This window comes from Bos grunniens, chromosome 3 (genome assembly GCF_055505025.1).
Source record: "Bos grunniens cultivar Pamir isolate PY7600 chromosome 3, Bosgru_T2T1.0, whole genome shotgun sequence".
Classification (NCBI taxonomy): Eukaryota; Metazoa; Chordata; class Mammalia; order Artiodactyla; family Bovidae; genus Bos; species Bos grunniens.
In genome coordinates, this window is record NC_141167.1 from 14,945,009 (window position 1) to 14,972,956 (window position 27,948).

A 27,948-nucleotide genomic window follows, 5' to 3' on the forward strand; every position below is an offset into this window, starting at 1 on the left:
TGTTCTCCACTCAGAACCTCAAGCCTGGGTTGTGTCCTAGGGAGCCTGCTGCAGCCCCCCTACCTCCCAACAAGGGGTCTTCAGCAGAAGCACCCACTCCCTAAGAGTGGGTAACACCCAGGCCTCCTCCCCACTGTTCACTGCATGGGGTCATTGCACTGCAGGTCACAGTTGTTCACAGAAGACAGGACAAGCCCCAAGCCCAGTTACCCATTAACCCAGCCCCGAGTAACAGCCAAGTGGACAGGCCTCATTTTCTCACCAAAGTTGGTTAGTCCAGGGAAGGCACCTTATATGCCAACCTCAGTTAACTGGGTTTGGCCCAGGGTAGCACTGTCTTAACAAGGGGAAGGCATGTGGTGATTGATTAGCAATGTCTGCCACGCAGACAGGATCAGAGAGTGGTTGTTCATGTACCAGATATTTGTTATTCCTGATCTACCTGCAAATACTCACAGGTTTTTGCTTGAAAGGACCTGTTGGACCACTGTGTAGTGTGGTCAGCTTGCCAGCTTCTCAGATTGAGTGAGAAGCTTTCAGTCCTTCTTGAATCGAACAGAAAGAGCCCCCAAAGCCAATACCTGTCACAGTTTCACTCACCCCACCAGTATGTATTGAGGGCCTCTCCGTAGCTCTTTGAACTGAATCAGAGATTCACCTTCACAAACGGAATTTGAGGTCCTGGTGAGGATGTGGCTGGAGACCACAGCCTCACAGCTGTCTTTCTTAGTGGACCAGTGACCTCAATGGATGAGACGGCCGTGGTTTTGTTTTTTTTTTCCTCTTAAGCAGAAACACATCTTTCAACCCTAGGAAGGTTAAGAGTTAAGTTCTGCTACCTGGGTGGAACTTTCTCTTTTAGAGAGTACCTGATGTGGGTATACAACTTAGCTAAGGAAGATTTAGGATTAAGTGCATGTGTGTGTGCTAAGTCGTTCAGTCATGTCCGACTCTTTGCAACCCTATGGACTGTAGCCCATCAGGCTTCTCTGTCCATTGGATTCTCCAAGCAAGAATACTGGAGTGGGTTGTCATGCCCTTCTCCAGGGGATCTTCCTGACCCAAAGATTGAAGCTGCGTCTCCTAAGTCTCTTGCATCGACAGGCGGGTTCTTTACCACTAGTGCTACCTGGAAAGCCCCTTAGGATTAAGTAAGTACAGCATGCTAAACAAGAATTAAAACTTGAGTATTATTAATAACATTTCTGTTTAAAAAAGAAATCTCCATACATTTAGCTTCATATGTAAATAGATTTTTAAGAGAACTTAAGGCTCATCATATTTATAAGTTGGATTTATTAGATTTATAAGAATGAAACTTTAGGAAGGTTTTGTTTATATCAGGCAAATGAGATACTGGAAAAGGAAATCAAAGGTATTCATTTATAAATGTACTGTAAATGTTTGAAGAGGCAAGTTTGTAAGAAGTCCCTTAATAACACTTGCTAAAATCTGCTAGATTCTCAAACATGATTTGTAGGCTGAGTTTTAAAGGTTAAGAAAGAACTAGTGGAGAAGGCGATGGCACCCCACTCCAGTACTCTTGCCTGGAAAATCCCATGGACAGCGGAGCCTGGTAGGCTGCAGTCCATGGGGTCACGAAGAGTCGGACACGACTGAGCGACTTCCCTTTCACTTTTCACTTTCATGCATTGGAGAAGGAAATGGCAACCCACTCCAGTGTTCTTGCCTGGAGAATCCCGGGGACAGGGGAGCCTGGTGGGCTGCCGTCTATGGGGTAGCACAGAGTCGGACACGACTGAAATGACTTAGCAGCAGCAGCAGCAGCAGCAGTGTTTTGAATTAGTAACGTTAATGAATAGAAACATATTGTGTACTCCCAAAATAAACTTCTAAATAACCTTTTTGTATTCTCAGAGAACAACCCAAATGATCATCAACAGGTGAACGAATCAACAAAGTGTGGTCCATACTTGCAGTGGAATACTACAGCTCTAAAGAGGAAGGAACAGCTGATGGACAGAACTTGATGAATCTCTAAAGCATGATTCGAAGAGAAGGAAGCCAGACTCAAAAGGTTATACACTGTACGATTCCATTTATATGAAAATTCTTTAAAAGGCACAAATGTAGTGATGGAAAGCAGATCAGTGATGGCCGGGAGCTAGAGTAGGAGCAGGTGATTGACTTCACAGCAGTAAGTAGAAGGGAACTTTCTGGGTGACAGAAATGTTCTATGCTGCAATTGTGGTGATTACCTGCAGGTATACATTGTCAAGACTTACTGAACTGTACATTTTGAATTTTATCAGATGTAAATTATACCTCCATACTGTTGACTTTAGAAAATAATATGATTCTCAAGGTCACCTAAAAGCTCCATATTCAATGTGAGGGATGAAACAGGACCATCATATCTCTCTTTGGTTCTTTTTCTTTTGTTTTGAGGGGATCATCTTCTGATGATGGTTCAGGTAGGGCAATGAGGTTGTGAGGAGAGAGACCAAGTTATACTGTAGTTATCTTGAAAAGCCTGGTGGAAGAGCTGATAATGAAACAAACAGGTTTCTGATTATGAAACAAATCAAACCAATGGCTTTTCTAGTTGGTCAAATGACTCTTTTTTAGCAAGTGTAAGACAGGCAGGACGTTGGTTGTAACCAAGATTCAGGTCTTGCCTGGTGTGTTAATTATCTATTGTTGTGTAACTGTGACCACAAACTTAGTGCATTAAACAATACACACTTATCTCAAGGTTCTGTAAGTGGGAAGTCCTGGCATGACTTAGCTGGGTCCTCTGTTCAGTGTCTTAGGAAGCTGAAATCATGATGTTGGCCAGGCTCATCTGGAGCCTCTCCTGGGGGAAAATGCACTTTCAACCTCATTCAGGTTGTTGGTAGAATTCATCGTGTGATGGCTGATGGAGCCCTAGCTGTTTGCTGGCAGTTGGCTGAAGGCCACCCCCAAGGCCCTAGAGACCACTTACAGCTCCAAAGTGGCCACTTACTTCATCAAACCTGCAAGGAGAGCCTCTCTCTCCAGTTGGTTAAGACAGACCCCCCCCTTTTTTTTTTCAATAAGTTGTGAGCATCACTTTACAGCTGGAAAGCCCTGCAGTAATCATCCAGTTTAAGCTCAAGGAAATTGAGGTCCACAAAACTTAACAGATTTAACCGTGGGTAGCAAAAATGAAACTAGAATTTAAATTAATTGATTCCTAGTCCAGGCATCTTTTTAACCAGACCAGGTTACTTCCTATATTTGCTTCATTGTTTAAATGAGAATGGCAATCAGTCAATACACACTATTCATAATATTTGAACAAATATTTTCCTTAATATTGATCAATATTCTCCCATTTTCTGGAATATCAGCCAACATAGGGAAAAAAATACCAGTAATAATAGTGAGTGCCTTCTACTTGCTGGGCCTATAGAATCTTCACTGATTTTCACATAAAACACAGATGAATAGATAGAGAAGATGTGATGTGTGTATACTGCTGCTACTGCTAAGTCGCTTCAGTCGTGTCCAACTCTGTGCGACCCCATAGACGGCAGCTCACCAGGCTCCCCCATCCCTGGGATTCTCCAGGTAAGAGTACTGGAGTGGGTTGCCATTTCCTTCTCCAATGCATGAAAGTGAAAAGTGAAAGTGAAGTCGCTCGGTCGTGACCAGAGACTGGAGAAGGGGTGGTGGGGTCAGTGATTTGAAGACTGTTTAAAAAGTTTTACTTATTTATTTGTTTTGGCCACACTGAGTGACTTGCAGGATCCGAGTTCCCCCAGCAGGGTCAAACCTGGGTCCTTGGCAGTGAAAGCCCATGTCATAACCCATGGACTGCCAGGGAATTCCCGAAGACCTTCTTAAGTTTGAAAGTTTTCACCATGGGAAGGTTGAGCAGAGGGAGCTTGAGGTGAGATGCAGTGGCTGGAGAAGGGCTTGTATGAAGTCAGGATTTCCCAAAGGAGCCATTTTGGGGGAATGGTGAGTTCTTGGCTAGCAGGCAGTTAGGTAGTGTGAAGGAGGTCATGGAATTGGGGAGGTTCAGATGGCCTCCCTGCTCCTACCCTGGCCCCGTCTAAGTCTGTTCCTAACTGCATGACTCCTGATATGCTCATCAGATCATGAGTCTTCTCTGCACTTAACCCTGCCAGGCCTTCCTGCCTCATTCAGAGTAAAATCTAACACTCTTCCATGACCTGCCTCCCACCATCCTCAGCTACCCTCCTCCCCTCACTGTCTACACTTCAGCTACACTGGCCTCTGGGACTAGCCCTTGATGTTCCTGGCCTGGAATGCCCTACTCACTGATGGCCTCGTGGCTTCCTCCCTCCCTCTAAGTGTCTGTTCAAACGGCTACTCTGGACTTGCCTGTCCAGCCTGTATAAAACAGCACCTCTCCCCAGTCACTCTCTGCCCCCTTAGCCACCTTATCCTTCTTTCCTATCAAGCATTTCATGTATGTCTTCTTTTTTTTAAAGATATTTTTAGTTATTTATTTGCTGTCCTGGGTCTTAGTTGTGGCACACGAAATCTTTGTTGTGGATTCAGGATCTAGTTCCCCTAGTAGGGATCGAACCTGGACCCCCTGCACTGGAAGCGCAGAGTCCCAGCCACTGGACCACCGGGGAAGTTCCGCATGTGTGTCTTTGTCCAGGTGTTTATCGTTTGTCTCCCTTAACAAGAATGTCAGCTCCAGGAATCTAGGGGTTTGTTTTATTCACTGCTGAATCCCAGAACCTAGATGGATGCCTGGCACATGGAGTGTTATTATGAAGGCAGACAGAGCTGAGGGGTGTCCTGAGGGGTGGCTGAGTTTATACCAATGGGTCTGAGGCCAAAGCGTTGAGATGTAAACCAGGAGCTGTTTTGGAGGCCTGAGCACCACCTCTGATATCTTTAAGGGGTGAACACAGAAGTTACAGCACTTGACAGACTGTGGAACTTGGCAGTTAAGAGCTCTGCCCCTTAATAGCTGTGTTACCTGAGAAAGTTACTTAATATCTCTGAGCCTTTGTTTCCTCGTATGTAAAATGGAGATAATGATAGAACCAAAGTCTAAATCATGGAGTTATGAAGATAAACACACACTCTGCATGGAAGGTACTTGGTTCAGGACCATATGCGTATGGTACATACTTGGTAGTAACTGGATAATGTTATATGACTTCTCTGTGCCTGCTTACAATCTGAGACTTTCCTCTGCTGTCCAAATAAGCTTTGCCGTTTACTATTATTCCAATCTGGGCAGATCATTTTACTTGAAATGAGATTCAGTTTCTCGTTTGCATCATGGAGATAATAATTCCTGCCCTGACTCCCTTGACCAAACTGTTGAGAGCTGTAAGTGAGGTGATGCATAGGAAAGCACTTTGAAATGTTTTGTTGATGTGTGACATAAAGGATCACTGCTTTTCATGCTTGCTGACTGGTTCCCTTCAGGGTTGCTGAAGTTGTAGGCAATGAGTGGTTGGTTAATTTTCAGAAGCTCCAACAGAATACCTGGGGTGCCCGGGACAGGGTGTTGCCACAGTGGACTTCCTTGAGCAGAGGAATGGAATCCAGATTTTGCCCAAAGCCTGAATTTAAATGGCCCGTGTGTGTGTGTGTGTGTGTGTGTGTGTGTTTGTGTTAGTTGCTTAGTCGTGTCCAACTCTTTGTGACCCCATGGACTGGGGCCCACTAGGCTCCCCTGTCCATGGAATTCTCCAGGCAAGAATACTGGATTGGGTTTCCATGTCCTTCTCCAGGGGATCTTCCCGACAGAAGAATTGAGCCCAGGTCTCCTGCATTGTAGGCAGATTCTTTACTACCTGAGCTGAGCTTGGCAGGAATGAATTTAAATGGCCCTTGTGCGTCACTTCAGTCCTGTTTGACTCTGTGCGACCCCATAGACGGCAGCCCACCAGGCTCCCTCGACCCTGGGATTCTCCAGGCAAGAACACTGGAGTGGGTTGCCATTTCCTTCTCCAATGCCTGAATGTGAAAAGTGAAAATGAAGTCGCTCAGTCGTGTCCGACTCTTCGCGACCCCGTGAACTGCAGCCTACCAGGCTCCTCTGCCCATGGGATTTTCCAGGCAAGAGAACTGGAGTGGGGTGCCATTGCCTTCTCCGTCCCAGACAAGAGCTAGTGGTAAAGAATCCACCTGCCAATAAAGGACACATAAGAGACAACTCAGATTTGATCCTGGGTCGAGAAGATCCCCTGGAGGAGGGCACGGCAACCCACTTGAGTAATCTCAGGGCTTCCCTGGTGGCTAGGATGGTAAAGAATCTGCCTACAATGTGGGAGACCCAGGTTCTATCCCTGAGTCAGGAAGATCCCCTGGAGAAGGGAATGGCTACCCACTCTAGTATTCTTGCCTGGCGAATCCCATGGACTGTAGCCTTCCAGACTCCTCTGTCCATGGAGTCTCAGAGTCAGACACGACTGAGGGACTAACTGCAGAAATAGAGAACAGACTTGCGCACACAGCAGCGGAAGGAGAGGGTGGGACAGCCTGAGAGCAGCATTGGCACCCATACATCACCATGTGTACAACAGCTAGCGGTAAGCAGCTGTGTAGCACAGGGAGCTTAGCTCAACGCCCTGTGACAACCTAGAGAGGTGGGATGGGAGACAGGTTCCAGAGGGAGGGACACATGTGTACTTATAACTGATTCATATTAACGTACAGCAGAAACCAACACCACATTGTAAAGCAATTGTCCTCCAATTTTTAAAAATGGCCCTTGGGCTGAGGGCCAGCAGCTTTCTGAGACTCACGGACTGAACAACAGCCTGGCTTCTCTTACCTCCTACACGCATGCTCAGTCGCTCAGTCGTGTCCTACTCTGTGTGATCCCGTGGACTGTAGCCTGCCAGGCTCCTCCATCTATGGAATTTTCCAGGCAAGAATACTGGAGTGAGTTGCTATTTCTTACTCCAGGAGATCTTCCTGACCCAGGGATCGAACCTGCGTCTCTTGTGTCTCCTGCATTTTGGCAGGTGGATTCTTTCCCACTGAGCCACCTGGGAAGCCCTCTTTTAACTCATACATGAAGCAGAAAAGAAGAATCCAGAGCCTGGATGTCTGTCTTTGGAGACTCGGCACCTGGCCCCCTTTCACCTGCTGTCAAGTAACTAATGGAAGGCATCTCAGAGGCTCTATTCACGTGAAGTTCAACTTAGATAAACAGAACCCACAGCCCTGTGAGACCCAAAGCTCCTGAGCTGGCTGTGTCCCTGGTAGCTGGGAAGACAAAAAGACACAACAGCCATCTAGGTCAGGGAAGATGTAAGCATTTATCCGTGCCTCCTCCCCAAGTGGGAGACAGGATGTAGAAAGGCCCTTAGGGTTCCGTGTGGTACACAGTCCCTAGGTGATGATCATCAGCCAGCGTAGTGCCCACTGGGCACCCACTGGGCATCCTAGAGCAACAAATGCTCCTTTCTTACACGGTGTGTCCCTAGGCAATTTCTCCAGGGACCTGGGTCCAGTGGACACAATGCTATTCATGGGTATCCAACCTACCCCAGTGGAGCCCCTATACTTGGTTCCTCCAACTCAAAGTGAATTGTCTTCCAGATCAAGTGCGCACACACACACACACACACACACACACACACACACACACAACCAGCCAGGTGGTAGCTACTGATGACGCTGATTCCCACATTCTTTTTAGCCTCCCAGGATAGGAGGTAAGCGTGAAGTGATAGAAACTATCTACCAATATTTATTCACACTTATGTCAGAGAATAGGGCAAAAATTCATTTCCCAACCTCCTTCACAGTTCGATGTGGCTATTCATTAACGTTCTCACCAGGGAAATGTGGATGGATAGGACACCTTTGTGCTACTTCGAGGCCCAGGCTTTAAGTCTGTGGCCACATCTCTGCCAAGTTCTCTTTCCCTTCCTGCTGGCTTGAATTCAGGGAGACCTAGCATAACAATGCAGGGAGAATGCTCTGCAGAATGGCAGGGAATCATGATGGAAGGAATCTGGGCTCTACAATGTCTGCAATGGATATAGCTTCTGGCTGCTCTGGAATGGTCAACTAGGCAGTTAGGTGAAAGATAAACTTCCATCTTCTTTTGTCCACGGAGTTATTGGTGGGCCTCTTTGTTACAGCTGCTGAGCTTTACTCTGACTAGCACTGGGGAAAAGAGCATGGCCAAGCTGAAGGGCTTCCCAGGCTAACATGGCCGGCCAGACCACCAGCCCTATATGACCTGCCACTGAATGGTTTGGGTTTGTGTTACAAGAGGCCGCTGGGGAAAGAAGCTGTGTTCCGTATTAAGATGGAATCAGACAGGGACTTCCCTGGTGGTCCGGTGGCTAAGACTATGAGCTTCCAATTCAGAGAACCTGGGTTCTATCCCTGGGAACTAGATCCCATATGCTACAGCTAGGATTCAGTGCAGTCAAATAAATAAATATATATATATTTTTTTAAGATGGAATCAGACAGACCTAGGTTTTACTTTTGGTTGAAAGTGAAAGTGAAGTCGCTCAGTGACTCTTTGCGGCCCCATGGACTGTAGCCTACCAGGCTCCTCTGTCCATGGAATTTTCCAGGCAAGAGTACTGGAGTGGGATACCATTTCCTTCTCCAGGAGATCTTCCCGACCCAGGGATTGAACCCAGGTCTCCCACATTGTAGGCAGACTTTACCATCTGAGCCACCAGGGAAGTCTAATTTTGGTTAGAAAATTCATTAGTGTTTTGAACCTTGGATACTTTCACTAACAAATTAGGTCTCAATTTCTTCTGTAAAATGATAATAGAACCTACTACTACATGAAATATCATCCATATGATTATATGAGATAATATAGCTCAAGGGCTTGAAAATGTTTGCTGCTATTAATGGGATCAGATGATATCCAGATGTGATTTTTCCCACCCTCATTCTCTAGGAAGGAGGGAAGGAAGCTAATGTCTTTTTAAAAATATTTATTTATTTTTCTTTTATTATTTGGCTGCTCTGGGTCTTAGTTGTAGCATGTGGGACCTTTTAGCTGTGGCTTGTGGGATGTAGTTCCCTGACCAGGGATTGAACCCTGGGCTTGCTGCAATGGGAGCGTGGAGTCTTAACTGTTGGACCATTGGGGAAGTCCCTCTGGAATTAAAAAAAAAATTTTTTTTTGATCCGTGGTTGGTTGAATCTGTGGATGTGGAAGCCACAGATACAGAGGGCAACTGTGTAAGTCCCTAAAGTTTTCAACACATAAAGTTTCTTAAGTATCTACTCTGGGCCATGGACTAGGACGGTGCTGGAGAACAGAGATGCCCTTGTGGAAATTAACTTTTTTCTACTTTTCAGAAGGCAGCAGCCTTTTCAGGCTCATAAACTGGAGTCCACACCACCTATTGAGTTGAAATTTACCTTGACCAAGAAAGAAGTCCTGATTCTTCACATTGCCTTATGGGATGCCCAAATCCCACTGCAGGTAAGTTAAACCATCATCTCTAGAGCCTGGACACTGATGTTTCAAAAGCATTGAGGTGTCTCCAGTGAACAGGTGGCACTGAGTCTGAATACTGCTCCTCCCAGGTGTCCACACCACACCAAAGAGAAGTTTCTTAGACAAGGTCTGAGCTTGGCATTCACCTGGCAAAACCTTCCATGGCTTCCACTGCCTATAGGCTGAAGTCCAAACTCGGCATGACATTCACAATTTGGATCCAGCCTCTTTCCATCAATAACACTAATGGCTTGGACCGGGCATTTCATATGTTTCATACATACCCCTTGGCATTGTACCAAGGACTTTCTGTGTGTTATCCATTCACTTGTTGCCTAGCCGTAGTAGACTATGTCTTGCCCAGCTTCTATATTGTAATAAGATGGGGATGTTCCAAGAAAAGCATTTAGCACAGTGGTATGTAGTCTACTGCTCAGTTAACAGTAGCTATGACAGCTATCGTCCCTGTTCTAAAGATGAGAAGGTTCAGGGGTGTTAAGTAACTTGCCTAAGACCACAGTCTGATAAGTGAACAGAAATGGGGCCTGAACCTGAGAAGTCTGGCTTCAGTGCCCAGACGACCTGTCTTTCACTCTGCCACTGAAAACAGTGCTTGTCTCAGGCCATCTTCCAGAGCTGCCCCAAAGGATGTTCCCTTCATGGTTAGAACACCTCCCTTCATCCTCCTCCAGGAAGGCTTCCTTCCTGCACTTCCTTCCCTCACGACCCCTGCTAAGCAGAGGCTGATACCCCTTAGCCTTCTCAACAGACCTCCCTCTCACTCTCATTCCACCCAGCTGCCACTTAGAGGGTGCACCCCCTCAGGGGGACATTGTCCTCATCACCTCTGGCTCTGCCATGCCTTGCCTGGCATGGAGCAGACCTCTGTAAATGTTTGCCTGGATTCACCACAAGCCAAATCCATTGACGAGAACCGGGCCAAGAGTGGAGAACAAGACCTTCTGGCAGAAACGGCCTGCCTGTTCCCAGCTGTCAGAGTGCACTCCAGAGCAAGCACGCTCGTGCTTTTATTTGGCCAGAGTCCCCTCACCATTGGCCAGAACTTCCAGTCCCCTGGCCCTGGCTCTCAATGTGCTCTCCAGCCACCCCCTGAGGTTGACCAGCACGGGGTTCAGCCCAGAGGAGCCCGAATCATCCAATAACACAAGTCTAGAAGATTCCTCACCTCCCCCAGTTCATTTTTTCAACAAATATTGATTGAACCCTGACTTTGAGCCCAGCACCGTGCTTGGCACTGGATACAGGGTGGAGTGCAAACCAGGCATGGTCCCTGGCCTCACGGAGCTTATGCGCCAGTGGGGGAGACAGTTCACCAGCAAGTAAACACACAAATGGATGTGCAATGGTAAATTCCATATGAGAAAAAAAGAATAGAGGACTCTGAGATAGAGTCAAGCCCAGTAGTCAGGGTGGGACTCTCTGAGGAGGTGACATTTCAGCCAAAGCCTGAGGGTATGAAGAGCTTTCAGCCTGCAAAGGGTAGAGGAAGAGCATCCTTGGCAAAGGGAACAGCAGATGCGAAGTCCTAGAAATGAGAATGAGGCTGGAGTAAGGAAGAAATGAAGGAAGGCCAGGGTGGGAGAAGCACAGGCAACAAGCTTGAGATTGGCAAGAAAAAGGCTGAAAGTGAATTTGGGAGCAGAAAAAAAAGAGCTCGGCTTTTATCCTTAGAATAATAGGGAAGTGGAGTAAGGACGTGAAACCAGGGTTGATATGCTATGGTTTGCATGCTTAGAGCTCTCTCTGGCTGTGCTGAGAACTGACTGGCAAAGCAAGAAGGAAGCAGAGTGACCTTTCGGAGGGCAGAGGTCTGGGGAGAGGTGCTGTGGCCAGAACAGGGTCGGGGCTGTGGGCTCAGAGAGAAATGGATGGACTCCAGACACATGCAAGAAGTAGAACTTTGCAGAGGTTTTCAGAAAAGCTAAAAAAAAACTTTATTGAATATGTGTGACAACCCCAACGATGGGGTGGGAGTCAGCGGCACCAGAAAGGTGTGGGAACATAAACAAAGATACACGTGCCCTCAGCCATGGAAACCAATACACAGAGTCACTGTTTCCCCCACAGTCTCTCAGGGAGAATGAACCCGAGAGCAACTAAGACGCTGAAGGTTCTGGGTCATTCCTACCTCATTCAACGGTGTCAACTGATTCTTTTGAAACAGGGTATTTGAAACGTGAAAAACGTTTCCCACTATCCTGCCATGAGATGTTGGATTCTTGGGCTAGGAGGTGGTCAAACTGCAGGACTGGAGCACTGACCTGATGTCCGGGGAGCAGTGGCTGGGGAGGAGGAGGGTGCCAGGGAAGAGAGGAGGTGGGGGAGGGGCCTGCCCCTTGTAAGAAAGGTGAAGTTGGTCTTTGCCTTCCACCACCAACCTCTGTGGCCCCTCCCAACTCCAGGGAACCTGCTGGCAGCCCCCCTCCGTCTCTGTGTCCCTCAGCAGCAATCCCGGCCAGGGACCTGTTCCCTGAAATGACGTCTCTCTCTCTCCACACAGAAAGAGGTGGAAGACAGCAGAATCTGATCCAACCACCTCACACTGAGGCGTAAAAGAATGCCTTTAGTTCTTTATCCCTCCTTGAGGAATTCGCCTTCTCAAAAGAGCTTTCTGGGTCATTTAAATGATCTCTGCTCTCCTACCCACTTGTCTGAAAGGGCCCTTTCTCCCCAGGGCTTTTGCAAACTCTACTTTTTAAGCCCATGCAGTCTCCTCAAACTCAGCCTCTGGGGATGGTAGTTCCATCACAGGGTAGGGGCAGGAGACTCCCCCAGGGGTGATAGAAGCATTTGATAACCGCACAGTCAGCACCAATGACTTGCCAGCGGGAGGGCCCCAAGGCCTTGGGGCAGCCAGGCGTTAACCAGCCCAGGGTCCTGGGCAAAAGCCACGTGGTGGGGGCACCCGGAGGCAGTCGGGGAAAGCAGATACTTGTCAATAGGCACAGAAGCGCTTCTTCATTTTAACAGCCATCTGGCAGCGCTGGGCGGGCGGTGTGTCAGCTCTGGCCCTCCCCATCTTGTTCAGTTTCTGTCCCACTGGGGGCATCTCTGGGCCGTTTGTCCCCTTAGAGGGAAAGTGGCGGGCGGGAACTGGGGAACCCAAGGGCCTTTGGGCAAAGCCGGCCAGCACATGGAATCCCAGGTGAAGAGGATCCCAGGCCCTCGACCCACTGCGTGACCTTGAAGGGCCGAGCCGCCTCTGACTGTCCTTCTTCTCGCCCCTCCTCACAGCTATTTTTGTCCAGCCTGACAGCCCTTGGCGATCCCAGCCGTCTGGGCTCCGTGAGCCGGATGCAAACCAGGCAGCACAAACGTCTGGTGCTGATTCCCAAGAGGATTCCTCTCTGGACGCCGTCACGTGGGAACGCGGCTTCTGTGCTGTGTATCCGACGGGGCCACAGGCCCGGAGGAGGTGACCATCCGGGAGGCAGGGAGCCGGGTTCTCTGCTGCACAAGCCTGGCTCCTGTCTGGGGACACTGTCTGAGGCCTGGGGGTGAGGACACCCAGTCACGGAGCCCAGAGACCTCCCAGCTGTGTGCAGAGAGCTGTGGTCACCTGAAGGGTGGGTGTCGGCAGCTGGGAAGAGCGTAGGCGCCGGCCCTGCTGGGCTCCCAGTCCCTAGTCTTGGCTGTGGTGGACAGCAGGTCTGTTCTGGGGTTCACTGGGATGGGGAGCAGATAGGTGGGCTGGGGCAGACAGGGTTCCCAGGAGACCTCTTAGTGGCCCCGTGCGGTTTCTATCTCAGGAAGTGAAACAGACACTATGTTCCAGCCCAGGGGCCTGGGAAGGCTGCAGCCAGGCAGCCACTGCGCCTGGCTGGGGTCTGATCTCTGGGGAAGCAGCACGCCTTAGGTCATTGGGCCTTTTAAAGCGTTGTTCCCATACCTGAGATTAACGCCTACTGCCCCTTGTGTTCTCAGGCAGAAAGGGGGTCCGGGCACAGTTCTTGGGGGACTCTCCTGGGACTCCTCTGTCCAGGGAGGACATGAGACCCAGACTCTGAGATCAGAACAGCTCCAGGAGAAGCTGGGACAAGCAGTGAGGAGGGGAGATGGGCCAAAGGAGGAGGGTTCCTTGGATGGGTGAAGATACCTTCATACATAACCAGTCCAGGAAGCAGAGCAGAAAAGGCAACGCCGTTTTTAGAACTCCTAGAAAAAGAACTCTCCTCCTTCCTGGGGGCAAAGCCAGCTCAGAAAGCCCCAACTTCAGTGATCTCGGAGACCCAGGAGCGGCAAAGCATAGCTCCTGCTGGCCTCCCAGCTAGCCCCGGGGAAGAGGGCCTGGGGGCAGGAACAGCCATATAAGCAGGAGACCCCACCATGCCAGGGGAGACAGGGGAAGGAGACCTAAGGAGGGGTGCCATGTGGCTGCCCCTGGTGGCCCTGCCACTGGGGGCCGCAGGCAGGGGGGCAGCTGGCCTTTCCAGGGGGCGTGCCCTCCGGGTAGAAGATGCCCCTCGACTGGGCAGCAAATTCCTCCGGGCTGGCAGGATGGTGCCAGCAGCTCTGCGCAAGGGGGCTGCTCGGAGGGCCGGGATGGGGTAAGCCAGAGAGGAGGCATTGGGAAGCATGGGACCAGGCACTCTTCCTAGGATGGCGAGCTGGTTGCTCGGGGCAGAGAGCCCTGGACAGCTGTGGAAGAAGGACCAGGGCCAGGCAGGGAAGGCCAAGGGGCCGGGAGGTATGGGTGAAGGCTCCATCTCGGCTGCATAGCTGTTGAGGTGGGAGAGAAGGCGGATCCGCACGGGGTCTGCACGGCTGCTGGGTCCTTCCAGGACCCCCAGGTACCTGATGACCTCAGTGAGGCACTCCCGAAAACCGATGCTCCGGAAGTCGACCGCCAGGGCTCGAGCATCAAAGAATCCTGAAAAGTGAGGCACGATGAGGGCATGCCGGGCAGGGGACAAGCACAGAGCCTGAGATCAGACTGTCCTGAGTTCTGAACCTGCTTTCCTCACTCACCCCCTTTGTAACCTTGGGCATGTCACCTCACCTTTCTGAGATCCAGTCTCCCCATCTGTAAAGTGGGAGTGGTAAAGAACCTGCCTGCCAATGCAGGGGACACAGGTTTGATCCCTGGGTCAGGAAGATCCCCTGGAGGAGGAAATGGCAACCCATCCCAGTATCTTGCCTGAAAAATTCCATGGACAGATGTGCCTGGTGGAGTACAATCCATGGGCTTGTAAGAGTTGGATACAAATGAGCACACGCACACACACCTGGGGTTGAGGAGGTGAGGTCTGAGGACCAAATAAATTCACTAACCACAGAGCATTATAAAATATATTGTTTTCATCATAACTCATGATTAACCCAAAGAAGAAACTCTGTGGCCAAGATAACTTCATTTAAGCAGACGCTTGCCAGGTGTACACGGAGGTGTGGAACAGCTCTGAGGATGGGGTGGATGCTGGGCAGTGGTGTAAGAGCCATCAGAGCTGGGAGAGTCCTTGGAGAGGGGAGCGGAGAGTAGCAATAGAGCGTGAGGTCTTCGGAGGCCAGCTGATTGACCATGGACTTAACCAGCACTCTGACTACAGACAAGATTCTTAATCTTTCCATGTCTCAATTTCCCGAGCTGTGAAACGGGCATGTAACAGTACTTGCTACACACAGAAGGGAGGACAAAATGAAATGGTGCACAGAAATACCTAACAAATGAAAAGTGAACTATCATTTATATGACTGCTTGGGCCCCCATAGGTATTCGAGTTTGTTTCCCAGCACAAAGTGCAGTCTAGGAAGCAGGATCCCACCCTGGACCTCAGCTGCTGCCCTCAAGCCAGAGACCCTGTTTTGGGGACCTGTTAATTTGGGGTGACCAGGGGGACTGCCAACAAGAGTATTCACATTCTCACTGCCTCTCCACTCCTGCCCCTCTCTCAGTCACCTTCTGGGCAAGGATGGAACAGCCCCATTGAGGACTGGCCTCATGATCATGGCAACAAATATCAGTCCCCTGGTTCATGGTTGAGGCCCCCACAGAGGGACAGCTTGGCAGGAGACTATGTTTGGAGCCAGGCCTCCCTGGAGGCAAGACCTGGCCCTGGTGTCTACTTAGTTGTGCAACTTTGAGCAAAGTAAATCACCTCTCTCTGTAGACTGTTCTTTTTTCACTGACATTTGCTGGGTTCTTCCTAAGTACTTAATTTGCACTAGCTAATTTGAACCTCATAAAAACCTATCATTAGTCCCATTTCAGAGATGAGGAAACTGAGGAATAAAGGGCTTAAATCAATCATCTAAGGTCCTAAAACTAGTAAGCAATAAAGTCAGGGTTCAGATCCAAAGCCAGTGCTCTCAGCCACAATTCTCTGTCTTTCCATCAGCCCTTAGCCAGAATACAGTGAGGACACCACCACCCACCCTCGAGATTCTTATGAGAATCAAATGAGATAACATTAGAGAAAGCATTTTGGAAACTATAAAATGATGCCAAAATATTAGTCACTATTTTTCTTTAAATTGGATAAATATAAATGTAGCTTGAACTGTCTCCTCCCTTGGTTGATTAGAGACAGTTTCCACTGTCAGCCATGCATTCCTTTAGTGGAAGTTTTCCAAGTCACTACTTGCAGCAGGGTCACCAGGCATGTTTGCTAAACTGGCAGATTCCTACACTCCAATCCAGACCTGCTGCCTTGGGATGGCTGGGCTGTGACCCACGACTCTGCCTGCGCCTACATGACACCGCTGCACACCAAGGCTTGAGAGGCACCAGGCTGGCTCACTTAAAATGCAACTGTCTCCTTGATGGGTAGCAAGTTAAGGTTTCAGGGCTTAAGTCTTCACAGCCAAGGTCTGTGGAGCTTTCACAGTTTCCCAACGGTGAAATTACGAAAACACACAGAGCAGCTTCAAAATTTCCATTTGCCCAGAAGTCTTTTAAAAACCGCAGTTCCGTGACTTTTTTGTAGTGGACTAGCTCAAAATCACAGAATGAATTACATTTGCATCTTACTACCATCCCACAACTGATCTTTAACTGTGAGTGTGGCAAGTTCCCCCCAACACCACCAAGATCACAAGAGTCCAGAAGCCTAGATCAGTGGGTTGGCACACCAATGAACCGCCATGGCTAAAAATCTCCCACTGGGATTGCACTGAGAATGCGCTCATTCAGGCCGATGCTTAACAAGGCCCTGGAGGAAGGGAGGGACCAGTAGTCTGTTATAGAAGAGTTCCTCCAAGGTTCAAGGTTGGCAGGAGTGGAGCTGAAGAAAGGCCAGGACACAGGGAGACAATGAAAGCAGAGAGGGTGATGCCAAAGGAAGAAGAGAGACAAGCTTTGCTTCAGCCCCTCTGTGAACAGTGAGCTCCACGAGGGCAGGGACCGTGTCTGCTTTGCTCACCACTGTATCCCCAGGGCCCAGCCCCCAAATACTGGCTGTAGGAATGACTCCGGGAGAGTTTAGGATCAGTACCTGTGCCTCCAGTGGCGTGGAGCATTTTCAAGTGATCTACCGTCATCTGCAGGACCTCAGCTTTCTCCAGCTTGGAGGAGCCCTGTGTGTACAGAAGACAGAAGAGCGATGGTCTTTAGCTGACCTCTGTCACTCACCTCCCCTGCACAGAGTAATCAACACTCATTGCCTCAATTTTCCCCTCTTCCTCCAGTTCCACCAGTGCCTGAACCTGGGCTTCTCTTTTGGCCAAGCTTTCCAAAGCTAATAGATTCTCTTCGGTTCTCATTTTAGCCTGCTCTACCATCAGTTCCTAAACGCCCTCCTCCCCTGTCTTCTTGCTCTAACTGACCCTTAAAACAGTGGTGTTCCCAGTGGGTGATGGCCCACTTTTCTTGCTCTGTGCAATCTCCTCAGAGGGTCCCCTCTACCTCCGTGGCTTCCAGCACCATCACCAGAATGTCACTCCTGCATACCCACCTGCCTCCTAGATCAGCTTTTCCAGAAATCCAACTTCATACTCACTACACACACACCCAAGATCTGGCTCATAGTCTTACCCCAAAGCACCTGCTCGTCCTTCATTCTCTCTTGGGAAATGTTTCTGGAGACTCCAGCATCACCTGGTCTCCCAGGTGAAACCTAAGGGCTGGACTCTCCATTCGAGTCCCTTGAAGGTAGGTACTGAGTCTAGTTCATGGCTGGGCTTGTGAAGGTTTTAGTAAAGGTCAGTGGAACGACTCACTTGTTCTCTCCAGCAAAAGGAAGTCACAGGACCTATGATGGTGCCGTAGTGCACACAGTGAGAGTCTTTGAGGCTGTCTGATTGATTCAACTGTCTGACTCCCGACTGGAGTCCCTCCACCCCAGCATGTTCAATGACAGAGCCTTACTCCCCAAGCAGCCTGTTCTACTTTCACATAGCTCTGGAAATGTCAGTAGTGCCGAGGGACAGGGCACTTTAGGATCACACAGTCTGTTCCAGTTCCACTCTGCTATTTACTAGCTGTGTGATCTGGAGTACGGAGTAAGTTACCTCACCTCTCTGTGTTTCAGTTTCCTCACCTGTGCAATGGGCATCATAGTCCCAATCCTTCGGCATCATTTGAGGATTGAATTCAACCCGATGATGGACATAAAGCCACAGCCCCTAAGACACCCCAAAAGCCACAGCCCCTAAGACACCTTGGTCAATTTGAATTTCCATCACCCTTATTCCTGGCCATCGACAGGCACTTCATGGCACTTCAGGCAGCTGCCACCAATCAATAAGAGATGCCGTGAGAAGTGAATCCTATCTGCAACCCACGCTGTATTTCCTCGAGCACATTCAGCAGTGTCACATACCTGCTTCTCAAAGGCAGTGGGGACCAAGCGCCGCAGTTCAGAAAGGCTGCTGTTGATGCGGTCCCGGCGCCGTTTCTCTATGATCTAAAAAGCAATGAGGAAAGAAACAAAAACCAAGTAGGCACTTCATCACAGTTTCCAACATGTTTTGATGGGCACTGACTCATATCTTCCTTCACAATATTCCTGTGAGGGCAATAAATCCATTTTTACATTATGGAGGAAGAAAATAAGGCTCAGAGAGGGGCAGCAATTTGCTTAAGGTCACACAGCAAGGAAGTTCAAGGCTGGGAATAGAACTCAGATCTCTTGTCTTGATCTGAGGAGTGGTATTCAACACATTTAACCATTGATACAACAGGGCACCAATCAATTAGAATACAAACACCAGCCACAGCCCCAGAGCAGACCCTGGAGACCTCTGCTGGGCCAGGGAGACCCCCTTCAGTTGCTGGGTCATGAAGTCAAGGAGTCCTAGACATGGCTCTCTGCAGCTGGGAAGGCCTTTCATTCCCAAGAGCTCATTCTCAGCTCATGACACTGGTAGCGGAATGCTTATCTCAGGATGGAAATTATGACGCCCATTTTACTGACAAAGAGAATGAGGCTGGATGGAGGAGGTTTTTTGTTTAGTGAGTGGTGGGGCTGGTCTCTGCCAGATTCTGGGTCTCTGGACTTCCAGGACAGAAGCATGGCTACATCCTTCTTCTGTCCCTCTAACTCACCCCTCAGCACACTGGGAGGGAGTGAAAGTTCCTGGCTCAGAGAGAAGTGGGGAAGACTGGGGTAATTAATAATGGCTAGCTGCGTGTCACCTTTTGTTCTGAGCACATTACATTAATTCACTTCAAAACAGCCCTTTGAGGAAGGTGCCATCCTGATTTCAGTTACACAGATGAGACAATGAGGCACAGAGAGCTTAAGTGCCTGCTCAAGGTCACTCAGCTTGCTACCGGCAGAACTGGGACTTGAACCCAGGCAGCATCACTTCCCCGCTCCCCCCACCCCCTGGGGGGTGTTTCTGACCAGGGTTTTCTGGGCCAGGCCCCTGGGAACTCAGGGCAAACCTCTGTTCCGCAAATCTGCTGAGAAAGACACTCACCCCTCTGCGTTTCTTTCTGGCTTGCATTTGTGAAGGGCTGGGGGTGGACAGCGGCCGGGCCATCTGGCTGGAGAGGAAGAGAAAGGCTGATTTTTTAGAGGACCATCTCCCTGGCCTGGGCTGACCTCAGAGCCGGCTGTAGGCGGGCACAGCCCCCTCCCAGGCCCGGGGATAGGAGGCACAGGGCAGGCGTGGGTGGGGACGCTTTCTCTCCCCTTCTCCCCGGGGGCTCTTTTCTCCTTGGGCCAAGTCCTCCCCTGCACCGAGTTTCCTGCCCCAGTGTGGCCGGCGGCTGGGGCCATGGGATGGGGGGGCTTGACTCTCGCCCGGACCTGACCCACTGGGCCTCGGCCCCTGCCCCTCGCCCTCGGGAGAACCGCACCCGGCCAACCGGCTCCTGCAACCCGATCCCCCGGGCGGGGCGGGCGAGGGCACGGGCGGCGGCGGCGGCAAGGCCGGGCCGGCGGGTTGGGTTTCAGAGGGAGCCGCTGGGAACGAGCGTGGAAAGAACAGATGCCGCCGCTTCCCACGGGCCGGGCGCGCCGGCCGCCCGCCCTCCGCCCGCCTGCAGCTGCCGCCTCCTCCCACGCTGCGCGGCCAGGCCGAGGGGGAGGCAGCATCTGGGTCACAGGCCCCTCTCGGACTCTGGGGACGCGGCCCCGGCCTGCCCAGAAAGCCCTAGCCTCGCATCGCTTCGGGCCTCCGGTCCGCCGCGCTTGGCTGAAGGATGGATGTTGGCTCACACCCCAGGAGTTCCCATCACGTGGAGGAGGCTCAGCCCTCTGGGGCTTTCTGTGCCCGTCTGATATTCTCAGCCCAACTGCTTGCCGTCTTAAGGGTCTCCTGCTTCAGAGGCTCTCCTGGAGTGAAGGGGATTTGCTGGGCTGCACTTAGGATCATTCGTTTGGCCAACATGCCAGGGGCCCCACTCAGACCTAGGACTGGACTGGATGCCCTCGGCCAGGCCCCAGACCCCCAGAGCCCAGCTCCCATTGAAGATATCACAGCCACAAATCACTGCAGACAAGGGGACTCCTGCTTTTTCAGACACACATCTGAACAGGAACCCAAGAGCTCCTCTCCACCTAAAACCTCCCCGCACCCCCCCACCGCCGCCCGGGTTCTCATCTCAGCAAAGGCACCCATCTCCCATTTCTGCAAGGTGAGCACTCGACCACCATCTTTGATTCCTTCTCTGTCCTCACCTATCCCATCAAAACCTGCCCACTCATGTCTAAAATATATTTTACATCTGTCCCCCATATCTCCATTGCCAATCTTAGGACCAAGCCTCTATCACCTTTCTAGTCTGCAGGAGTCTATTGTATCCCACTACCCCCTACAAGCAGGCAGAGAGATCATCTAAATGCAAATGCTGGGACCTCCTTGGTGGTCCAGTGGTTAAGACTTTGCTTTCTTATGTAGGGGGTGCAGGTTTGATCCCTGGTCGGGGAAGCTAAGATCCCACATGACTCGTGGCCAAAAAACCAAAATATAAAACAGAAGGAATGACATATACATTACCATAGGTGAAATAGATACCTAATGGGAAGTTGGTGTATACCAGGGAACTCAACCTGTGACAACCTAGAGGGTAGGATGGGGTAGGGGTGGGGTGGGGTTAGGTTCAAGAGGGAGGGGAAATATGTATACTTAACAGCTGATTAGCGCTGTTTTATGGCAGAAGCCAACACAAAATTGTAAAGCATCTATCTTCCAAATAAATTAACAACAAAAAATCCCAGAAACAATACTGTAACAAATTCAATAAAGAAGTTAAAAAAAAAAAGTCTTTAGTATTTCCCTGGTGATCCAGTGGTTAAGAATCCACCTGCCAATGCACAGGACGCGGGTTCGATCCCTGCTCGGAGAAGATTCCCGGTACCACGACTACGGAGCCCCAGCACTGCAGCCCACGCTCTGTAACCACAGAGGTTACCGTGGTTGTGTTGTGCTCAGTCGTGTCCGACTCTTTGCGACCCTACGGACTATAGTCCACCAGGCTCCTCTGTCCCTGGAATTTTCCAGGCAAGAACACTGGAATGGATTGCTGTTTCCTGTTCCAGGGGATCTTCCCGACACAGGGATAGAACCCACATCTCTTGCAGCTCCTGCACTGGCAGGTAGATTCTTTACCATGGTGCCACCTGGGAAGACAGTAACAAGAGAAGCCACCACAATAAGAAACCCGAGTCCTGCAACCAGAGAGTGGCCCCCACTCACTGCAACTAGAGAGCCCATGTGCAGCTTCGAAGGCAGAGCGCAGACAAAAATAAATAATTTTTTTTAATCTTAAAAAAAAAAATCAGATCATGTCTCTCTCTTAAACTCCTCACGACTTCCCAAAGATCAAGGCCATCATCTTTCAGGTAGCCCCGCTGGCCCGTCACCTCCTAGACGCAACTCTTTTCGGCTCTGTGTGCTCAGCTTGTGAATGCACTAATCCCTTCTTGTGGTGTCACATACTGTTCCCCTGGTCCACCCCCTCTCCTCACACCAACTCCAGCCCCTGTGCCTAGTAACTTCTACCACCTTTCAGATCTCAACTCAAATGCCGACTTCCTGGGGCAGTCTTCTCTGACATCACCCCTCCCATCCGATACTTGATTGTCTATCTCTCCATGAAGTCCATAAGTTCCATGAAGCCATGAACCATGTCTGTCTCATGCACAGTTGTACCCGGTACTCAGCAAAGCCTAGAACATGACAGAGCTCATAGTTGAGCTCCGTCTCCTGCCCTTGCCTTTGGCATCACTGAAGGACAGAGAGGTGACACCATAAAATCGACGTCTTAGGCCTTCATGAAACAGCATATGTGGCTCACCCGGAGAGTTCTAGCCCACTTGACAACGCTCTTGGCATTAGAGGCTGGATCATTTTCATCACTGCTCAAAGAGAGAAGGTTGCAAGGGAGACCAGATCAACATTTGCCAAACCTACTGCTATGGCCCTGGCTTTGTCCAGCTACATCTGGAAAAGGCTATTTCCATCCAAACATCTGGACAAGAATGTAAGGCGGGTGAAAACTCCTGGGAGGGATGGCTCAGCAAGCTAGGCCCAGGGCTCAAGGGGCCAGATCCTGAGATCTGTAGGGCGGCTTGTTTACAAAGCTTCACTCCGGACAAGCCACAAGAGCCAAGGTCTACTAAGAAACAGGGCCTTTGTCCCTCCAGGGTAGGTAAGGTGTCTCCAGGGGTATTGGGTTAGCACTGTGCGCGTCACTGCCTCTCAGCCTGATCCCTCCTCAGGGACCATCTGCTGGAGGCTGACACCCCCCTTTCAGGGGAGCTCAGCCATCCCTTTCCCCACCCTCCTGATTCTCTGCAGTGTCATCCCTCTCCCTCCACTCTTGTATCCCACAGGCATGCCTCACATCACAGCTTTCCAGGCATCACTACAGGTATTAATACTTCTCTGAGGGACAGCCCCATTTCACCCAGGCATCACCACAGGTATTAATACTTCACTCCTTTGAGGGAGAGCCCCATTTCACCCGGGCATCACCACAGGTATTAATACTTCACTCCTTTGAGGCAGAGCCCCATTTCACCCGGGCATCACCCCAGGTATTAATACTTCACTCCTTTGAGGGACAGCCCCATTTCACCCGGGCATCACCCCAGGTATTAATACTTCACTCCTTTGAGGGAGAGCCCCATTTCACCTGGGCATCACCACAGGTATTAATACTTCACTCCTTTGAGGGAGAGCCCCATTTCACCTGGGCATCACCACAGGTATTAATACTTCACTCCTTTGAGGGAGAGCCCCATCTCACGGATGAGGATGCTGAGCACGGGGAGCTACAGCAGCTTGCCCAGCCTATGCAGCTGCTGAGAAGCAAAGCCCACGTGGGAATCCATGTCTTCTGGCTCCAAATTCAGCATTGTTTTCCCTCCTAATTCCTACTTCCTGTCTGTCTGAATAGCCCTCCAGTCCCCTTAGCCGTACAGCTCCCAAGAGCCCAGCCAGAGCGAGCTCTTTTCCAGGCTGTGATCTGGCCCTGACACCGGGAGAGGGTGTGAGAGCTTCTTGACTGAGAGCCTGAAAATAAAGCAGATTTTCAGGGACTCAGAGAAAATACATTGAGTCCCAAGATCGGTTCCATGGGCATCAAGGGATCCCTAGCCAGAATTCTGGGGTGGTCTCTTGAGGGAGAGGCAGCGTTCCAGGTGGTCTGGCCACCAGTCATGACCACTGTCAGCGGTCAGCCTCAGTTCCTTTTAGAGAAATACCCTGAGGAGCCTTTGCAGGTGACCCCATTCATTTTCCATCAACCAGAGGCAGACTCACAATGTCTCCAGTGAAAGGCTCTCACAGAGCATTCAGCCCATTTGTAAAATGTGGAAACTCAGAGAGGGGAAGGGATCTGCTCCAGGTCACACAGCAAATTAAACGAAATTCCAGAGCTGAAGCCAAGTCTACTGGTTTTTCATCCACTGCTCCCCATGTAGTCATCATCCCACCGTGTATACTTCATAGCCAGTACTTTCTGTTCTAGACAGCACTTCCACATTTGCTTGTTTCATTTATCATACAATAACTCTGTGCGTTAAGTATTGGGGCCATTTCACCGTAAGGAAAAATAATCATTTGATAGCTGAAGGGACAGAGACACAAAGTCCAGTCTACAGACATCCAGGCTTTTCATTAGACCATGCTGCCTCATGAACATGGCACCTTCCAACTAAACAGTGACCCCTTAGAGAGCAGTTTTTAAAAAGTTAATTAGGCTGCATTGGCTCTTCATTGACTCACAGGGCATCTTTCCCTGAGGTGCAAGGACTCTCTCGTTGTGGCCCATGGGCTTAGTGGCTCCACAGCATGTGGGATCTTAGGTCCCTGCCCGTGGATGGAACTCGTGTCTCGTGCATTGCAAAGGGGATTCTTAACCACTGAACCATTAGGGAAATCCCTAGAGAGCAGCTTTATTTGGATATGCCTTAAGTCCATTACCCTATCAAAGCCTCATCCTGTGAGGTAAGGTATTAGCATCCCCATATTGTAAAGGAAGAAAACTGGGATTCAGAAAGGGGTAGTCACTTGCCTAAGTTAATGGTGGTGAGAGTCACACACAAGTCTGTCTGACTTCAAAGGCCACCATGTGCCTCAAATCATGTAGAAGCAGCCCACAGACCCTGAACCAGTGCCTGACATGTGGCATGGTGCTCATTAAATTTTTGCAGAGGGGAAGGGGAAAGGTATATTCCCAGTTTGGACCCACATGTGTCAGGGGGCTGGGTTCAGATAGGAGCTCTGAGGGTGATTCTCACATGTGGGGCAGGACACGGCCACCAGGCAGATGCCCACAGTGACAACAGAACACGCCCTGCTCTTTACTCTGAGTGGGGAGGGCTTTGAGCCCTGCCTCTGACCCTGGGGAGAGGCTGGCTGCTTCAGTCCCCTGGCCCTCGCCACTGTTTATCTGGCTTTCTTTGTCCATGAAGCTCTTCTTCTCAGAGAGTTCCCTGAGGGCAGAGGCTGAGCAGGATACATCTGGGCACCCCCCTCCCACCCACACCCAGCCCAGGGTCTGGGCCACAGCAGGCATCGTTCAGCGCTCCCTGAATTAAAGCATTGATGTCTGCCTGGGGGAGGGCCTTTTGGTGAGTGCTACAAAGAGGGGTCTATAAGTCCGCCTCTGCCAGATGTCCAACTGCTTTCTCTCCTCTGAGGGGGTCTGCTCGCCAGAGAATCTAGACAGTCTCAAAAAATGGGCTCTGGTTGAAAGGACAAAATGTTGTATAGGAAAAAAAACAACTACGTACCGATCCTTTATGCCATAGTCCAAATGCCACTGCCTTCAGGAAGTCCTCCTGGCACATTTGGTTGTGCGTGACCTCTCCCTGTTCAGGTGCCCTCACAGCTCACAGTCTGTCTCTCCTTCCATCTTCCATCCTGCCCATGGACTTTGTGTGACCTGGCAGGTCACTGACCAGGCTGCAAATTCTTGGGAGGACAGAAGCCGGCTCCCATTGGCCTAGCTCTCTGACACCAATTTCACGCCTCTGATTCATGAAGACCCAATGACACTGAGCTTGAGACACCTCCCCCAACCCCCCCATCCCACCCCCCCACCACATGGCGTTGGTCCCTTCCTCTGCTCCCAGCAGGCACAGACTCAGAGAACTGATTCTTTAAATAGCAGTTTCTGCTAAACAATTTTTAAAGGCTAGTAAGTTGCATAGGGAATTGTATTATATACTCCCAAACCTCATGGACAGGAAATTACCTCCTATTATAAGCTAGAAATAATTGGAAGGTGGTGGCCCTTTACTGGACTTGTGATTGAAAAGGATCCCCTGGTCTCAGAAAACTGAAGCTCACTGAAATTATGACATACTCTCAGAAACATCCCTAAGAATGAACGGAATTCCCTTTGCAAATCTAGTCTAGAGATTCAGGTTTAGATGAGCCAGGAGGCCTCCCTTTTCTACTCCCTGTTCTCCTTTATTTCCTGATGAGGAAACAGGCTCACAAACAGAAAGCAATGGCCCAAGGTCAAACGGTGAGTTGATGGCAGATTTGAGGCTAGGACCCAGGCCTGCAGGCTCACAGTCAGTCCCCACTGCTCTTTCAAGTCCTGGGTATCACATATGGAGTGCCTGATACTAATTAAGCATTTGCTATGTACTAGGCTCTGTGTGAAGCTTTTGATATAGGTTATCTCATTTGATTTTCCTAATAATCCTATGAGGTCAGATCTATTATTTATACCCATTTTACGGATGAAGAAACCGAAACTTAGCTTGTTCACAAAACTTGGACGTAGCAGAGCTTTTACAAGTCTAGTTTGTTCTACAGGTTTGACACCAGGTCTGAAAATGTACCAAGAGTTGAAAGACATTGGCAACAGGCTCTTGTGGTAGAAAGGGCACTGGAATTGACTGGAGTCGAGGCCCTTGCATTGACCATGGGCAAGTCAGCGATTATTTTTTTCAATATTCAAACCTTAATTCCAAAGTCCAGTTTGCTTAAGGGGTATTTTCTTCCCCTGAAAATTTTTCTGTGTGTAGTATATGAAAACCCACTCCAGTGTTCTTGCCTGGAGAATCCCAGGGACGGGGGAGCCTGGTGGGCTGCCGTCAATGGGGTCGCACAGAGTCGGACACGACTGAAGCGACTTAGCAGCAGCAGCAGCAGTATATGAAAAGTGCACCCAAGCTAGAGTAGAATTAAGAAGGTGTGGTTACTCTTCATAGCCACTGCATTCTGAACCGGGGGTGTGATACCAACAGCCCGGGAGGGTTCCTAAGATCTTCAGGGAAAGTCCTTGCCAGTAGCCTCGCCCGGGCACTTAGAAAGACATCGCCAACCGGACCTCAGACCCCGAGCTGAACTCTCCCTCCATGAAGCATCCCCAGCCCTAAACGGCGGAGACGCGCGGGATCCTGGATATTCGTGTGCGTAACAGTGGCGCCACACCTGCGTCGCCCCAGGATTCGCCCAGCGCTCGCCAGCCCGGCGGACGGCCTCGCAGCCGGCTCGCCTCCGCGCGCCCCGCAAACCCCAGCCCGCCTTACCTCAGCTCGCCTTCGCGGCCCACGTCGATGGGTCCGTCGGACTCGCTGTCGGAGCCGCTCGGCTCCCGGGGCCGCTTCATCATGAACGCGGGCTGCACGGGTCTCCGCCGGGCGGCGCGGGCGGCGAGCCGGGAAGTCGGGCCCCGCCCCGGCCCCGCCCCGGGGGCGCCGCCGCCGCCCTTTCCCAGGGCCCTTTCCTGCGCCGCAGCCCCGGGCGCCCCCTCGCCCCCGCCGTGACGCGCTGGCCGAGCCGTGGGAAGGCCCCGGGCGGTTGCCGCCCCCACCGACGGCTGGGAGGTCCGGCTCCGCTCCGCCGCCTCGGCCGCCGCGAGCTGGGTGGCCTTGGGCAGGTGCCCTTGGAGGCCCCCGGGGAGTCCAGGGGGTCCCCGTCTGGCCCTGGCTCGCCCCGGGGCGCTGCTGACTCCGCGATGCCCCAGACTGCCGAGGTCTAGTCGTGCTGGGGTCCTGGGGGCGGCAGACACGTCCGGTTTGGGAAGGTTGGTGGGGGTGGCGGTGGCCTGATCCTCGACCAGAATCCTCCAGCAGTTTCTCTCGAAAGGGTGGAGAACAAGTGCAACGTGGGGCGGGGGGCGGCTGTCATCCCAAAAGGGATGGCCGAAGTTTAGGCTGCACCACCTGAGCAGGACCGGCTCTGGCCAAGGTGCCTGAGGACCTGTCTTGGTGGTGGGGGTGCTGGGTGTCCCTGGGAATCAGTTCACTAGAGGCCAAGCTGTCCTGAGAGGCCAAGAAGTCTCGGAGAAGACCCATTCCTGAAGCGATGCCTCAAAAAGGAGTGGGTGGCAGTCTCCAGCCTCCCTTCCTGGGACTCCCCTACAACAGACCAAAGTGTTCATTCGGCAGAGGCTCCTACTGCTCTGCTCCTCGGAAGGGAGACTCAAGGAAGAGTCTCAGAGATTCATCTGCCATCCTCATGGACCAGAGGATTGACCCCCAGGGCTCAGAAGGAAACCAAATGGGGCATCCTGGAAGGTGGACTTCATGAGCAGGGAGGAGGAGGAGACGGGAAGGCCATCTCCATGTGGTGGGTCAGACACCAGCGAAGTCTTTCCCTTTGACTCACCCACCAGGACACGGAGAAAGCCACTCCCACCCCAGCCCCACTTGGGA

The 27,948-nt window shown here is 50.8% G+C and overlaps 1 protein-coding gene across 7 annotated transcripts; it reads right to left on the reverse strand.

The window, feature by feature from the left end:
- Nucleotides 1-4,448: 4,448 nt before the first annotated feature.
- HEYL (hes related family bHLH transcription factor with YRPW motif like) lies at nucleotides 4,449-26,923 on the reverse strand. Of its 7 annotated transcripts, none has more exons than XM_086380670.1 (6): nucleotides 26,821-26,923; nucleotides 25,066-25,195; nucleotides 19,298-19,360; nucleotides 18,196-18,279; nucleotides 16,870-16,951; nucleotides 11,349-14,309 (listed from the first exon to the last, which is right to left on the reverse strand). In XM_086380670.1, the coding sequence occupies exons 2-6, from the start codon at nucleotides 25,120-25,122 to the stop codon at nucleotides 13,636-13,638; spliced, it is 960 nt and encodes a 319-aa protein (XP_086236796.1). In that variant the 5' UTR covers nucleotides 25,123-25,195; nucleotides 26,821-26,923; the 3' UTR covers nucleotides 11,349-13,635. The 7 variants fall into 7 exon arrangements, with proteins under 7 accessions (XP_086236812.1, XP_086236796.1, XP_086236806.1 ...); XM_086380680.1 differs by having other exon boundaries at nucleotides 19,298-19,364; XM_086380686.1 differs by lacking the exons at nucleotides 11,349-14,309; nucleotides 25,066-25,195 and adding an exon at nucleotides 4,449-6,111 and having other exon boundaries at nucleotides 19,298-19,364.
- Between the last annotated feature and the right edge of the window lie 1,025 nt (nucleotides 26,924-27,948).

Coding starts and splice junctions, on each gene's coding strand:
- HEYL (XM_086380659.1), bottom strand. CDS start 26,903: ATGATGAAGCGGCCCCGGGAGCCGAGCGGCTCCGACAGCGAGTCCGAC. Junction 19,365..26,820: donor GGCCGCGAAGGCGAGCTGAG/GTAAGGCGGGCT, acceptor CTTCCTCTCCAG/CCAGATGGCCCGGCCGCTGT. Junction 16,952..18,195: donor CCACTGCCTTTGAGAAGCAG/GTATGTGACACT, acceptor CTGTACACACAG/GGCTCCTCCAAGCTGGAGAA.